The sequence below is a fragment of the Sitophilus oryzae genome, unplaced genomic scaffold (genome assembly GCF_002938485.1).
Source record: "Sitophilus oryzae breed Bouriz unplaced genomic scaffold, Soryzae_2.0 scaffold_177_pilon_pilon, whole genome shotgun sequence".
In the NCBI taxonomy this organism is placed as follows: Eukaryota; Metazoa; Arthropoda; class Insecta; order Coleoptera; family Curculionidae; genus Sitophilus; species Sitophilus oryzae.
In genome coordinates, this window is record NW_022146479.1 from 6,538,247 (window position 1) to 6,555,177 (window position 16,931).

The following is a 16,931-nucleotide window of genomic DNA, read 5'->3' on the forward strand; positions in this document are numbered from 1 at the left end:
TGGGTATGATTTAAAACAAATTAGAACAAGTACTTTAAATTTTATTTTCACTTTTTATTTTTCACAACATAATGTAGTCTAAATAATTGCATTTCAACGACAGTACATTTATAAGTGTATTCAGGTGTAATATACAAGTTTATTTTAACTCTTCATGCTGAAAACAAAATACACACTATTATAAAAGTAAACTACCAAATACGAATAAAAAAAACAACAAATAAATGTTTTAAAGGTGCCTAACATTAACATCACTACTTAATAAGTGCCAAAATATTTTTCATTTGACACTGAAGTTTTATTAGTAATATATATTGAATAAAAGTTGTAAATTTGTTAAAGAAGTGTATAATCTTATATATATAAATTTGTAAACGTCCATCAGAAAGTTGTACTTATCTACTAGATAATAATTTAATATTTTTTCATGTAATTCTCATAATTTTTAAAGTTTTCTGAACAAAGACTGCTGGCATATATATAATTATCAAACAAAAAATATATAGAAAATGTATGTGTTAATTTACAAAACATAAATACAAATTAATATTTAAATATATTTACAAAAAAAATCAATCTAGTATATACACAAGATAATTAGTTACTATATAAATGTAGTATCCTATATAAATGTTACAAAACCTATTTTCCCCACAGAAAAAGAAAAGTGTCTTTGAATATCTTAAAAGACTAAATCAGCTCAATTCATTTCTAAACACAACTAAATTTAACACCATCGTCACTAGAATAACAATTGTGGCAGTGAAGTTTCTGGTTACGGACTCTTACATCTGTTCCCATACGACCATCACCTAACTGAATGTGACAAACGCAACATTTGAAACATTCCATATGATAGAACAGACATAAGCTCTCTATTATCATCGCTGCTCCTCTACCCAGTTCATTGCTGCAATACGAACATTTCTTTTTGCCACTAACACTGAGCATTCTATCTTGAAGATTCTCATCTGTAGCTGGCTGTGAAAATGGAACTGATGGCAACAAGTGGTTGGAGTATGAAGAGTGATGGTTGAAATCCTTGTGGACAGCTATTTCGGGTCTACTGAAAAAAATACCAGAATTTTTTTTAAAAAAAGTTTCAATAAAATGGCGAATGCGCCAGGAACTTATGTACATAATTTAATAATCATTGTTAATGTGATTATAAAATAATAACATCAAGAAACCGAATTATTAGTGATCAGAGAATAAGTCTGATTACGTTTCGTACTAAAATAAAAATAGTCATTATATTGGCCGTCTGAGAAAAATAATTGGGTACATGAAAAATTCAGCCCAATACAGGAATTACAAAAACAAAAACCTTTTAGTACATATCGTAGCGTATATATATGGAAATGGCTTTAAACAGACTTGAAAAACCAGTCAGAAAATTTTACTTAGCTATGTAAATGCTGGAAACCCTGCTAGAGTACTCATGATTTTTATGGGGGCTATTATAATCATGGTACTGACTGATAAGGAATACTGGTAGTTCGAAAAAACTAAAAAAGAATATAAAATTCAATTAACACAAAACGCGTTTTAGCAAGTCTAGGATGCACAGCTTGCAGAAGCATATTTCATAAACAATTAAGCACAATATGATCGAAAAAAAACGGCGTGATATGAAATGAAGATCAATGAAGATCGCTGTCATTTTATATGTAAAAATTATATGGGGAATGCAAATACGTTTAAAATAAAGTATACGGAGGGTACCGCTTAAATTCCTGTCCCCATGTTGAAGGATGGCTATAGAATTTCAATGCATTTCCTACACAAGTCTATCCTTGTGTTGTAGGAGGTTTGACTAAACAAGGATGAACCTATGTCTTGAAACCATTGGACTCGATTTTCTGTCCATCAATACTGGGACGTAAATCCTCTCATTGCTCTTATGGGGAGGCCGTCGTATATTTTTATTTAAACGTATTTGGGGGAATGTCATCAAGCCAAGTCATTTCCAAGCCAGCTGGATGCCGTTTTTTTTTAGATCATACGATATTTTGGTGAATATACATAACGAATAAATTGATATTAAAAATTGGTGGCAAATAGTGATTTAAGAATATAATAAAAAAAATAGGTTAGTCCGTCTAATATTTAGTTTGGCCTTTACAATTAATATGAATTTTCTTCTCTGTATATTACTTTGTATTAAATAAATCCCAACGAAATAAAAATATATATTTTAGCAGTGGCGTGGTTAGAAATATTACAGCCGGGGGCAAAACTGTTATTATTAATATAAATTTATGATGTGATGCGTGATGTAGAAAAGAGAAGGGCATTTTTAATGCATTAAATTATAGTTTAGTACTTTATTCACTACCAATATGGCTTAAATATACAGTCTGAAACTTTAAGATATATTATATGCCTGAGAAATAATATTGTAATTTTTTAACTTGAATTATTTTTACTGGTTGTGCTACTAAAATGGTACCAAATGCGATATAGTTAAGACTAAAATGTTTAACTAGGTATATATATATAGTTTATTTACGTGATGTAGAAAAGTAAAAATATTTTGTTTGATATATCTAAAACAGCACGACAACCAAAAAATGACAGAAAATACAATCTACTTTTGAATTAAAGCGATAAATAGTTTTACTCAACCTATTTACTTTTATAATATATAAAAAAAAACTGTATTTAGGTATAATAGTATTCAGAGGGATATTAATGTTATATGGCCTTAGAAACAAATAACATACCTTTTCAAGGGCTGATTTCTTTCGTTAAGGCTGTTCCTATTTTGCACCCTTTGCGTGATGGTGTTAATGATAGCATCAGGCAAGGGCTTGTCTTGTCTCTGCTGCCAACTGTTTCTGGTAGATGCAGCTTTTTGTTGTTGATCCGTTATTCGCCTTAACTCAGCTTCCTAAATTGCATTAAAAATACAAGTAGTAATAATGCCGACATTTCAGGGATCAAGAGTTGATTTTTTGGCAGTGCAATGTCCAATGTAATAACGATTAATGGACATAATAAAATATTTTAAAAAAATTAGAATATTACACTGATATACACAAAGTTTGAACTGGTTTAATATTAATGCTTAACTGCAAACAAAGCTTCTTATAAAAGAAAGAAACAACGTACCTGAAAAACCCAATGCTTGTTGTAGCTTTTCACTTCAGGATTGGCTTTAGGGGTTATCCAGTTATCCGTATGTCTGCTACGAGGTACAGCACTCAGAGCTTTCAAACTTGGTTTGGTTAAAATCCTTGGTTTGGGAGCCTGGATCGGTCTGGCAGGTTTAGGAACGTTAGTTCTTGCCATAGGCTGGGGAGCAATAAATGCTGACCTTTTTGATTCCTGTTGCAGATCTGGCATAGATTTCCTGTGATCTATCGCAAGCAGATTGTTGCTTACAAACCCTGTTGACTGATAAGCGTGTTGTATATCTGGCATTGACTGTCTGTAGGGTAGTTGATCAGAATTTTCGTAATAAGCTGAAGGTACATCACTGATTGATTTTCTGTATTCTACATTGACGTGTTGAAGTTCAGGCATCGACTTTCTGTAGTCGCTGTTGTACGAAGGGTATATATCGTCGCAAATGTTTTCTAAAGAGTGTCTGTTAGCTTGAAGGCGAGCTCTGTTCCGACTTTCCCTAAATAGTAAATTTTCGCGTTGTCTTTGCAACTCCTCGCGTTCCAACTGCCTTAATTCGTGCTCGACCTTAAGAACTTCAGAATCTTGATCATCTAAATAGTCTGGAGTCTAAAATACAATAAAAATATAAATCTATCAATAGATTTTAAATATCCGATTTTTTAAATATACCTGAGGAAAATACGGGTTATTGAATTGCTCGTTGCCTAATGTAGGCTCAAAGTTACTTCCATTTTCTCTTAGAGGAGAAGTAATGGCCGGTTTTGGAGTAGGGATATAATCGTTTTTGTCTCTAGACTTTTCCTCCTTTTCAACCATCTCAATAATCTCGCGTTCCTTTTTTGTAATTTCATCTTCCTCCGATGTAATACTATTTGTGTGCTAAAAACCTTTTAATATTAGCGTCTTTTAAATAAAATGCTTTAATTCTTACTTCACTATCTTGTCTTTCGTGACTTGGAGTACTACTACACCAAGTGTCACTGGATAATCTTCCTCTGTCGATATCCAATCCAGAATCTTGACTCTCGACTTTACTTAATAACCCACTTCTTGTTTCATCCTGCATCTTCCTGTACATCGATTTTTCCAGTTTCTGCTCCTTTTGCAAAAAGGCGCTTATGTCGGGCGGTTTCTGTACGATTTGGTCTAGATCAAGCTCAACAGTTGAATCTTCTATGCCCAGAAAACTGGACCGCTTGCTGTGGATCTCCTTTTTGATTCTTTTAGTGGAGTTCAGCCTCCTTACTGGTCTTGTTGGTATTCCATCATCATCTTCCTGTGGTGGTGGTGGTGGAGGTTTTTCCTTTGGTGGTTCTAGTTTGGACGGAGATAATGCAAAATCGGCAGTTATAAAGTCTAGCGCTAACGTGTTAGGTGGTGTTTTCAGTTCAATATTTTCATAAATAGCTGGTCTTGAAGGCCGTTTTGCAGGCTCAGGAGGAACTGGCTCCGTGGAGACTTGAGATTCTACCGCTACTTGTTGAATTTCTTTAGGGACATGCCTCTCATGGACTTCATTTTCTTCTGCGGATTCACTGACTAATTGTGCAGAAATATTTTCCGTTGCATCTCTTATTAAATCATCCAAAAACTTTTTAGTTGTATCAATAATTTCTTCTCGAGAATATCCAGCCTTTTCCGCAACATCAACCCCTTGAAGTTCAGTACAAGTTTCTTCACTGATAATTTGATTCCTTAGTTCTTCAGTTTTCTTTAATTTCTCTATACAGTTTGGTATCGTGTCACTATCCGTATCAATAGGTTCATCAGCTTGACTGACTGAACATGATACGTCAGCAGTATGAATACCACTGTCTTCTCTATCAGAAAGAACACCAGCAAGTTCAACGGATGACGTTGAGGGAGGGTAGTTAGAATTTGAGCTACAGTAATCATCAAGGTTATCCTCGATAGATTTTCCACCCATCAGATTGTCTAAATCGCGATTAAACATATTGAGTTTGTTCATGTACATCTCTGTTTCGGGACTAGAACATCTTTCGGTTTTCCAAGATGGAACAGGTTTTCTAATTTCGATAACGGGTACGCTACTCGATTTATCCAGAAGATAGTTGCTAATTTTACTTGGCTTTGGTTTCTCTATGCTACTCATATCTATTTCGTTAGGCCTGTTGAAGCTAGCCAGTCGCTGTTTCACCGACACTTGGATCTCGTCCTTGTCGACTCTTGTTGCAGACTGATCGGAATTATTTACAAGGCTCTTTAAACGGTCCTTGATACTTCTGGCATTAGCAAAATCTTCAGATAGTCTTCTGGAGGAAGCTGTTTCTATTTCGGAGAACTCTACAGACTTAGAAGTCTCGAACAAGCCCTTTCTTTTTGAAATTTCTCCTTTGGGAAGCGCACTTTGTGCTTCAGAGTATTCCTTGGACCTACTTAGTTCTCTGTGCCTGTCGAAGACCGCGTCGCTCACCTTAATTCTGCTCTGAATTCTGTTTCGATACTCTTGAATAGCACCGTCGTAAGTGTAATGTTCATACGATTCCTTGTTCGAATTATCTTCATTGTTCTTGTTATCGGGTATAGTCAAGATTCTCTTCGGAGGTATTGCTGGCTTTTGTTTGATTAGATTTGTATTTTTGGGTGATGGAATATTGTTGTTAAGATACGACGAAAATGTATTATTGTCTTTAATAGTTTCGTTTTCGCTATGACTTAGATTGGAAGGCATGGATATATCTTTAGAAGATGGAGAGTCGAGATTACGATGTTCCTTCTCGTCCAAAATACTGTTGCTGTCATCAGTATCAGCATCCTTTATACTATTTGTTTTGGAGCTACTACTTCCGATACCATAATCGCTTAGATCGTTTGAATCTTCATCGTTATAAATAGGTATAGTGAATTTGGGTCTACCTTTCTGATTCCTAAAACAAATAATACGTGTATTTTGTGTCATTTTGTTTTATATTGAATTTGAATCATGGATACGGTTAGTAGATAATGAAACCTTGATAAAATAATAAAAAAATGTTACATATATATGTAATAAGTTTATAAACAAATTACAGTAGTCTTTATAAATATGGTCGTTGAACGAATGATTTGTTTTACATCTGAGTGTATAAAAAACAAAACGGAGCGATAATTGTTCGAACACAAATACCTTGTTCACTTCGCAATTCGCTAAAAGCTTTGTTTGTTGAATTATTATGTATTTTCGCTAACGGTTGATTGTATTACGGTCTTATTGGATCGGTTACTGTTATGATAATAGACGTTCGGTTTCGGATATTTTTCCTTTTATAGAATCGCAAGAAATATAGCTTCGATTTGATTTTTGTCGCATTTATTTATGATTACCTATAAACAATCTCAGATAAATTCTTTATACAGGTTCGATTAAAAAACATGTGCCATTTCTCGTGAGGAAATTTCTCACGTAAAAATAAGATTTATTTTTCATATCAACATTAGGTCATCCGATCTTGGCCCGATTCTGCTTTGTTTCATAGCTACAGAGGGTTATTCTTCATTTTTAAAAAATTTTGGTTTATTATAATTTTTTCAAGTGCTTTTTGAAACTCTAATGAAATTTTGAGGGTAAAACAAGAGAAAAAAGTCAGTGGCGTACATGCTTTTTTTAGAAAAATATTCCAGTGATAACCCATATGCACGTCCCTGGTGAATATGTCGACAATTTTTTAGCATCAAAGCCATGTCAATTTATAATATTTCAGTCAAATCGCTAAAAGCACTTGGAAGGAAATTATAATATTTCGAAAAAAATGTAGACTGTAGCTACGAAATATACACACAACCAAACTTATATGGAATCACTCTTTATTTCTGACTAAATTTCTTGCAAGGATGAAAATTGGTATACGACTTTAAGATAAGGCTTTTTGTTGTAAATAAACATGATAATAAAGAATAAACGACTGCTGCGATTTATTTTCTTTCGAATTTTGTGTTCAGTAGTAAAACCACGATTGTCCGGTAATTTTCATTAAATCCATAAAATAAAAAAATACCTTATGTTGGATTAACAGATGTACAGAGAGGAAGAATTAATGTTCTCACCGAACAAGGAACGCTCCAGAGAGACGTAGCAGAGATAGTAGGCGTTACCTAGGGTGTTGTATCGAAAACATATGCAAGGTACTTGGAATTAGGAACACACAAGGATAGGTCCAGACAAAGTCGTCAAAGAGTCACAACTGAACAACAAGACCGTCTTGCGGGCTAAATTGCTAGAATAAATCCCAATGTTTCTCATCCAGAGCTACAAAGACAATTTCTGGCAGCTACAAGTGTGAACGTTTTAGTTGAAATCATAACAAAAAGGCTTCGTGCTCGAAGATTTTACAGTAGGAGAGAGTTACGGATCCACAGTTATCTCGGCAAAATAAAATTGACCGACTAAATTGATGCTTTCAACATCAAAACTGGACAACTGAGAATTGGCAAAATGTTCTTTTTTCGGATAATACCAGAATTGGCCTAAGATCAGATAACCATCGAATTCGGATTCTCAGAGCTCCAGAAAGACGAGCGCGACTTCAGGCTGCCAAATCTGTACCAAGATGCAAAGGAGGAACTATAATGTTCTGGGGGTATTATACTGGGAGCAAAAACTCCATTGTTACCACTTCAACAGTCTTTAACGGGTCAGAGGTATGTGGACTTGGTGCTAGACCCAATCTTTAGTCTTTGGAGAGCTGCAATTGGTTATAATTTTAACTTCTTGTACGATAGTGCACCTCCCCATACAAGCAGAGTGACTAGAGAATGTCTTAAAACGGAAGGTGTCATAGTTTTGGACTGGCCTGCATGTTCACCAGATCTAAACCCTATCGAACACTTGTGGGACTAGCTCAAAAGAAGGGTTAGAGCCCGTCGAAACAATCCAGGAAATCTCGCACAGCTTATTGATGCAGCATTAGCAGAATGGGAAAACATACCCCAAGACAACGCTGATAATTTAATAAGAAGCATGCCAGCGCGAATAGAAGCTTGCATAAGGGCTAGAGGTGGCAACAAGGAATATTAAAGCTATCCATTTTCTTTTTGTTTTTCCTTTTTGGCCATTAAAAGTTTAAATCTTAATTTCGTTTCAGAAACCAAAAAATACCATTTTGTTTATTTTGGGAACTGATTAATTTTTTTTTATTGCTATATGAATTATTTTTCATTAAAAGTCATTGGTAAGGACTGAATTTTATTCACAAACACAAAATTTTCATACGGCTCAAAAACTATGAAAGATAATAGATGATTCCATATAAGTTTGGTTGTGTGTAAAGCAGAATCGGACCTATATTGATGTAAAAAATTAACCTTACTTTTACGCAAGGAATCTCCCCACGAGAGATGGCACTTGTTTTCTGAAACACCTTTTAGAATGAGACTTTTTTCTGACAGTTTTACTTGATTTTTCTTTTTTTAAAATTTCAACAATAATTTAAAATCTTCTAAAATTGTTATAATAAAGAACTACCTAATTATTGAACCTATAAGAAAATACAAAAAACAATTAAGAAAAAAAATATGATAAAAAAGACGAAGACATGTAAGCATAAATATTAGTGTAAATTATAAAAAGGCCTTCATTAAATATAAAGTGAAGAAAATTAAATATGAAAATTTCTCGACTTCTGCATTTAACATTCCTGGGCAAAATCGAAGTGAAAAAAAATTAAACACGCTAGAGTGCGACCATTAAAACTGGAAAATATAGTTGCCCCTGTGACGTTTAATTAAATTAAAATAACCTATCGCATGTAGAGCTACAGTTGCGGCATAAATAAAATCCTCAGGATCCTCGGCGGAGACGACTCCCTATATACAGAGCGTCGTTTATTTGTAAACAACTTCAAAAAGGTGATTCCTGAACCAAGTTAGACTTCCCAAACAATGTTATTCTATCACTCGGTCACTGACTGCTTAAATTAGCTCCTACTCTCTGAATTTTTAAGTCTCACAGGCATAATATTAAAAATCTTTTCGATTCAAAATAAGAGAATACATCTGTTAGTAGACCACGCTGTACAAATAAAAGATTATTTAATTTTTTAATTCTACCAGGGCCGAACGTCTAAAAATACTCGGATATATTAAGATGCAATAAGATATCTAAATTTTGAACTATTAGTCTATAAATAGAACTGCATTCTTAAGCTTCTAGAAGGTATGCGAGGTAAGATCTAGTTTTAATTAGAATTGGAGCAGTGATTTCAGGACAGAGGCGCGCGACATATTTTCTTAACAGGAACGCTACGAGATATACAGGGTGTTTCAAAAAATATGAGCCATCTTTGGTGAGCAGATTCCTCACGTAAAAATAAGATTTATTTTTCATATTAACATAGATCCGATTCTGCTTTGTTTCGTAGCTACAAAAGGGATAAATAAGTCTTCATATTTTTCGAATTATTATAAATTTCTTTCAGGTGGATTAATAACGTTTTGAGGGTAAAAGTTACTGTAAGTACGACATATTTTAATATTAAAAAAAAATGGGTTGTGATCGGAATATTTTTCTAAAAAAAAACATGTGCACTACTGACTTTTTTCTTTCTTGTTAGCAAAATTCTATAAACCGTTTAACGCCGATTAAAAGTTGTCTCTTATTTTGTAGATGTCGGTCTCCTTGATGATATATAAACACAATTTTATTAATTTGCTTTAATCCAAGTCTATAGCAGTCTTTAAATTTTTTTAATGCCATTAACATCGCCAAAGTGATAAATATGCAAAGAAATGAAAAAAAAATGTGAAAAAAAAATTCATTGATTCGTTCAAAAAACATGGTTGCGGAAATGAATAGTTCTAAAGTTACAAGATGTTAAAACTTTAAAAAATAGTTTTTTTGTAATTATCTTAAATACCATTATATAATTTTTTAATTTGCTGTAGGTAGCAATGAACATCAGTGTTAAATAAATTTTAATAATGTTAATTATATAATTAATTGTGATTAATAAAATTGCGTTTATCTCATGAAGGAGATCGAAATCAACAAAATATCAAGATACAAAATTTTTAATCGGCATTAAATAGCTTACATAATTTTGCTAACTAGAGGAAAAAGTCAATGGCGTACATGTCTTTTTTAGAAAAGTATGGCAGTAATAAGCACGTCCCTGGTGAATCTGTCGAAACTTTTGTAGCACTAACATAGTAACTTTTGCTCTTAAAATTTCATTCGAATCACTGAAACCTTGATAAAAATTATAATAAAACGAAAAAAAAAAAATAAATAAAGACCCTCTGTGGCAACGAAACAAAACAGAATCGGACCTATGTTGATATAAAAATTAGAGCTTATTTTTGCGCGAGGAATCTCCCCACGAGAGATGGCACATGCTTTTTGAAACACCCTGTATGACAGGCTATCTTACCTTTCTTCTAGCATTTCACTAAACGTCTTGCTCTTTCTTCGCGACTTATCTAGTTCTTCTTGCTCAGTCAATTTCTTCACTTCGACCACTCGCTCTATGATATGTTCTTGTCTTTTTCTTCGGCTACTCTTCCAGTTGTCGAGGTTCTAGAACGACGAAGATTGCACGTGCTAGGCTCGATACAAAAAAAAATCAATAAAAAATACCTGTTGCCAGTCTTCAGTTTCATCTCGAATCTCCTTCCTTTCTTTTTTGATTTCTTCAACTTTCTTGATTTGTTCGTGGGCTTTTTGGAATAGTGGACATGGATTCACTTTGATGAATTGTAGTGGATTTGTAGCGGGTTTTGGTGGAGGAGGCCTCGTTACTCTGCATTTTGTTGGGACGTATTCAGTATTCAGATTCTGGAAAGAATTATATTGCATTATATCCACAAGGTTGTTCACGCTATTCGACAACTGAATATGTGACGATTAGTTTTTTGGAAATTGTGAGAAATTCCAAAAATTAACAATTTAAAATTATTTGCGAAAGGTACAGAGCAGGGCCGGCGGAAGGAAAATATTGAGACCGAGCGAGTGCCTGGCCCCCCCTCCCCTCCTTAACAGTTATTATAATTCTCTTTTTCCTTCAGTCCTATACTTTAACTACAAATTAATTCTCTTCGTTCAATCTTAGTCTGCGATTGTTGTTTTTTCTACACCGGTCTCGAAAGTGACTCACTCCGATAAATTTTTTATTTTTTTAGATAAAAAAACGAGTTTTGGTATGCTAGTATATGACATAGGTCGCGTTCATCAGGACGTAACGCTACCGCAGCGATCACTAATTTTCTGCTGAACGCGCCGATTAGTTGTGAGCGCTCTGGGATCAGTCGCCATTTTTTCCATCAGATTTAAAATACGCTACGCTACCGATGTATGATGGATTAAACGTCACATACGCCAAATGTCACAAAATGTTTTGGAAAACGAAAACAAACAAAGAATTTGTTTATTGTTCTCGGTTGACTAATCCCTGATTTTGTGCCAAAAATGGGTGAAAACAATTTAATATGCATTACTTATGATTTTGATCTAAAAAGAACGTTCAGCAGGACAACCAATCGATGGTACATCGCTCACTGATCAACTTGTCCTGATGAACGCGACCATATATTAGGTTTGATTGACGTATTCAATGGTTTTTAGTCACTTCCTGTTTGACCGGAAATGACTAAAACTTTTGATTTTTAAATGCACCCTCGGTATATTTCTACTTTATTTCAAAAGAAAATGACATTCTGAGTAGAATGGCATATCATATGTCAACTTTTGACATTTTCGCTTAAAAAATCGTATTTTAAATTTTAATCTATAGTGCCAGGGCTGTGTTAAAAATAAAAAAATTATAGGGGGAGAAACTTCTGAGACGCACTCGGTATATAGAGCATAAGAAATAGAATTCCAAGTTCGGCAGTCTCGTTCTGGTATAAGTGATCTTTGAAAACATAACAGTATTGCAAGCAGTAGCATTATTTTTTATTATATTTTATTATTAAGAATTTAAGAAAATTTTCCTTTCTTTTTCACAAACAATTACATATTTAGTGCAGAATCAGTATTATGATCAGACAGTTTTGTCGGCTGCAAAATGAGGATCCGCCAATGTTTGAGATGCATTTCTTTGTGAGAAATTTTTCTTTGTGTGATTCCTCTAATGAGAAAATTTTACGATTTTGCTACCATTTTCAGTGTATTACTACATATTCAATCCGGAACAATCAAAACCATCAAAAGATTGATATCTTTCCCACTACTAATTAATAAATTAATTTAATTAATGAGACAAATTTATAAGTTTTTTTTATAATAAGGATATCGGGATCCTCTTCAGCTTCTTGCGAATGAATATTTGCCGCATATTACTTTAGGGCATATCAGCCATTAATAACAAATAAAGGGTGTGGATAGTAGAAAAAGTGCAATTTTGAGCGGTCAGTCTAAAACTGTTAATTTTGCTGGCTCTTGACCCATAACAGTTTGTTTAGAAATTTATAAAAACGAGAATTATAGAAAGAAGGATTATTTACAAAAAGTTGTGAGCTTCTGAGTTATAAAAATGCCACGAACAAATCCGATTTATATTTTTTTATTTAATTTTGTTTAATATTCTTCCATGAAAATGAATTCGCAAATCCCAGTTTAGGATAGAGCACTCAAAAAACATATAGAATAGAAGAAATCAAAACTATCCCAAAGCTTTCGTGCTAAGGATTTTTTTAGCATAATTTCAGTAAACTATACTAGGATACATCTAGGATATAGTAAGTATAGGTTATAGGATATAGGATATAGTATATAAGTATTTATAATGTTTAGTCAGATATTCTTCCCTATGTGGTGTGGTAATAGCTAATAGCTAATGTGGAAATTGACAGTACCGATTAATTATTGAACTGGATATTCGTTACTATTTGTTTAGATTACTGTTTTTAAATATTTTAGTTGCTGTCGTGGCGCCCCTCGTTTCCGGGTCGCCCGGCCCTTCCGCCGGCCTTGGTACTTAGATAAATAAAAAGTATCAAAGTTGTATTTTTAAATGGAACACCCTGTATATTATTACATTTTTAGTTTCTATGATTAAAATAAAGGTATGTTTGATTAACGTTTAACGTACTTTAATCTTACCGTTTTTGAAATATTTACGATTTTGTGAAAATGCATTAACAATAATTTTAATAAGCACTTCATTTTTCATTTCTCTAGGCGTATTTAAGTTACTTTGGTACTTACTTTTTTAAAAAGTAATAAATAAGTTTCCAAATTTATAGGTGCTAAAAACGATAATGTTGCTAGCCCATTTGTTTGCAAAAAGAAAACTACATATTTAAATCTTTGTAAAAGAGTATGCCAACTAAATATACGACCAGTATTTCCCTCCAACTGTACCTTTTGAAAATAATTTTTAACTGTAGCTTTAGTAGTCCTAAAGCGATTCTATCACTCACAAATTCTAAATATCTAAGCATTTGGCTACAAAACTTTGTGTCGAATAGCGTGAACAACACTGCTGAAAATGGAGAACTCTTTAGATCCAAATCATTTTAAGTTTGAAGTTTCAGTATCCAATAAAAGAAGCTCTTGATAAAGATCTATTAGTGATTAATTAATAGTTAATACCTAACCAAAATGGAAAACAAGTACAAATTAATAACACTCTGTAGAAAATAGTGTGAGGTTGAATGTCATTTGGAAATGATTTGTTCCTGATCGGTCTGCTGTGTTGTTGTGTGCATAGTGAAGGTCAATAGCATGCATGTTCTGGTTCGAACCAAAATAGACTTACTTTAAATGAAATTGAAAACAGATAAATTTGTTTATCAATAAAAGGAGGAATTCAGGAATGAAATGAATTTCAATTCGATTAAAGAAATAGCAAAAGTGTGCAGAATTTCGACTATTTTCCATGTCATAAATATTTTTCAGTTTGATCAAATCCTGTAATTTACGAATTAGGAGGCGTAGATTACGAAAATATTATAGACCGTGGTAGCCTTACGAGTAATCTAGCAGATACGGACGATTTTTAACTACTATTAAAAATTGTTAAAACATAAGGGTTTGAAAAATCGATTCTATAAAAAATTCAAAGCATTTTCCTACAAATTCTGGAATTTTCAAAATTTTACGTCCCCACTTTTCTATTGAGACCTATTTTTTAATGAATGATAATTTTACATTTAAATCCAACAAAGGGAATATTTTTATACAGAGTGTCCCAGAAATAAGTGCAAGTATTTTAAGGGGTGGTAGATCTCGATAAAAGAAACATAGGTACCTGTTTTCTCTTTATCGTTTTTCAAATAAGTCCAAAATAACGGAGTTATTTTACTTTGAAAATTTCCAAAAATCTTTTCTGGATTTTCTTTCTTATAAATTAAATCTATTACCTATGTTGCCATATTATCAAGAAACTATGTTTTTTTAACTAAAAACTAAAAAAATTTCCAAAATTTTTTTCAAAAAATTACGAATTTTCAACATTTTTTTTCACGAAAAAAACCTCATTGGCGTGTTTCTGGGGCTGGGTTAGGTTAGGTATATACTACCAATTAAAATACTTGCACTTATTTCTGGCACACCCTGTATAGTAGCTACAAAAGAAATAAAGAAAATAAGTACACAAGGTTATGTTTAAAAAACCACATGAAATATTTTCATGAGATGCAAAGCAGTTATGTTGTAGTATATGTTAATAAGAAAAGACATTTTTTTGACTTGATTGATTGAAGCCAAGTAATTAACCTTTAGTGATTGTTGCAACGATTAAGCTAGTAATGACTTATATTTGTCATATAAGTTATAATGGAATTAAGACAGGTTCGTGAAAAAAAGATCGATTATGAAGTAACAAACCCAGAAATTAGAAACATTACTAGAAAATGACAATAAAAAAGTATTTTTATATGAAAAAATATGAAACACCATTAAGAGAATAGAATCAACCATCAGGAGGCAACGTTGTACATCCGAAGATTGAAAGAAGATCTAAATCTTAATAGACGATGTGAATCTGCAGTCATTTTCCCTAATTATAATCGTAATTTTTTTTATTAAAAGATAGCCGGATGTTACTGTAATTACTTTTACATTGTCTCTTGCTTGAAAATCATGCAATCTGTTTTTTACCAGTTTCTGTTAATCGCATATTCTTCACTCCCACGTTTTAGAAGAAAATAAACTCTTTCTCCGAGGAGCTTGAACGTTTTTTGACATTTTTTTTTCAATGTACTTCCTTTCAAACAGTTTTTATATGTTTGTTTAGCTCTGCTCGAACGTATTTACGAGTAAAGGTATTAAATTCAGAAATTCTGATCTTTATTACTGGGCACTACGTGCTAATCGTGAATTTCTCCAGTAAGAGTTCTCTAAACTAGACTAAACAACGTAAAAGGCATTAATAACCTTATAGTCCCTTTGAATACCCGCCATTGTTCTGCCATTACGACCGCTACCTACTTATATTTTCATTTCAACGACAATTAAAAATGACCAACACTATAAACCGCAGTTACTCATAAACTGGTTGCATTACAATTGAGTATTAATAAAAAAAAAGTATTAAATAAAAAAATACAATTAAAGGTAAGTCTGCTGATTCTAATTTAAATGGTACAATAACAGAATTCCTTTGCTCTCCATGTTTGTTTTTTTTTCACATTGTCGACTCCACACCGCTGTTATGTCACAATAAATAAATGTTGTTAGATCTCAAGGTTTCGCAATAAAAATTCAAGCCATATACAATACTACCAACCCAATCTAATCTGCATTTACAGGGTAGGCACTACTCTATTGGAAAAATCTATATAAATAATATACCACGATCGAACAAAAAAAAACGGCGTTACAGACGGCTGGGGATGACAATCGACGGTAATTTTGACGAGGTCAAGCCCTACACGTCATTACCTGGCCCGCATCCCTTCTTTATTTAATAAATATTAAATTATTTTACATTAGAGAGAATGTACAGGGTGAGTCTTAAATAAGTGCAAATATTTTCAGGGCTGGTAGATCTCGATAAAAGAAACATATTTTCTCTTTACCGTTTTTTCAATTAAGTCCAAAATAATAGAGTTATTTTACTTTGAAACTTTCCAAAAAAAATGTTTGCTTAAATTTTGAGAACCACCGGATCTTTTCTGGGTTTTCTTTCTTGAAAATTTGTGCTACTACCTATATTGCCATGTTATCAAGAAATTATAGTTTTTAACTCAAAAATTTAAAAAGACGTTGCAAAAAAATATCATAATTGTGTTTCTAGGGTCGAAATATATACTACCTCTAAAAATATTTGCACTTATTTAAGACTCGCCCTGTATTTGTGTGTCTGGAAATGATGTATCCTTTTATAATCTTTCTATAGTTAGTGTTAATTTCTGAAGTTCTCTGCCAATTTTCAGTAAATCACGTGTAGAGAATGACCTGGCCAAAATTATCATCGATTGTCATTGCTCAGCCGTCTTTAAAGCCGCTTTTTTTCGATTATGCGGTATAATCTATATAATATAAATAAAATAGTTAAATTATTAAAATTTGCCCACCCTGTACAGTATAAGTACGAAAAATATGCTTGTAACAGAAGTACCTATTGCTCATCTAGGTTAATTTCTTCTTTAATTAGTTTTAATGAGTAAAAACCTTGTTTCATTTATTAAAAATATGTGTAATGTTTCGTCAAGTCAACCAAAAACTACAAATAATTATAGAATTAACCCAAATTTTCACATATTCATACATAATAAGCAAAAAATATGCCTATTGTGGCAGAATAAAACCATGTAGTCTAACAGCGCTTTCACAGCGTTTTCAGATGGAGCGGAGCGTCCGCGACTGACCATCCGTGACTTCGTGCAAGTACCATGAGTTTATATGAACGATTACACATGGG

General features: G+C 32.9%; 1 protein-coding gene across 1 annotated transcript in view; it reads right to left on the bottom strand.

The window, feature by feature from the left end:
• Positions 1-25: 25 nt before the first annotated feature.
• Positions 26-16,931, bottom strand: part of LOC115882544 (spindle pole body component 110) — a 50,035-nt gene continuing 33,129 nt past the window's right edge. The window contains exons 3-9 of the mRNA XM_030900696.1: positions 10,703-10,900; positions 10,497-10,642; positions 4,064-6,020; positions 3,802-4,011; positions 3,115-3,738; positions 2,727-2,893; positions 26-1,066 (exon numbers count right to left, since the gene is read on the bottom strand). Coding sequence (XP_030756556.1) covers positions 712-1,066; positions 2,727-2,893; positions 3,115-3,738; positions 3,802-4,011; positions 4,064-6,020; positions 10,497-10,642; positions 10,703-10,900 — 3,657 coding nt within the window. The 3' untranslated portion in view covers positions 26-711. The remainder of the gene's footprint in view (positions 1,067-2,726; positions 2,894-3,114; positions 3,739-3,801; positions 4,012-4,063; positions 6,021-10,496; positions 10,643-10,702; positions 10,901-16,931) is intronic.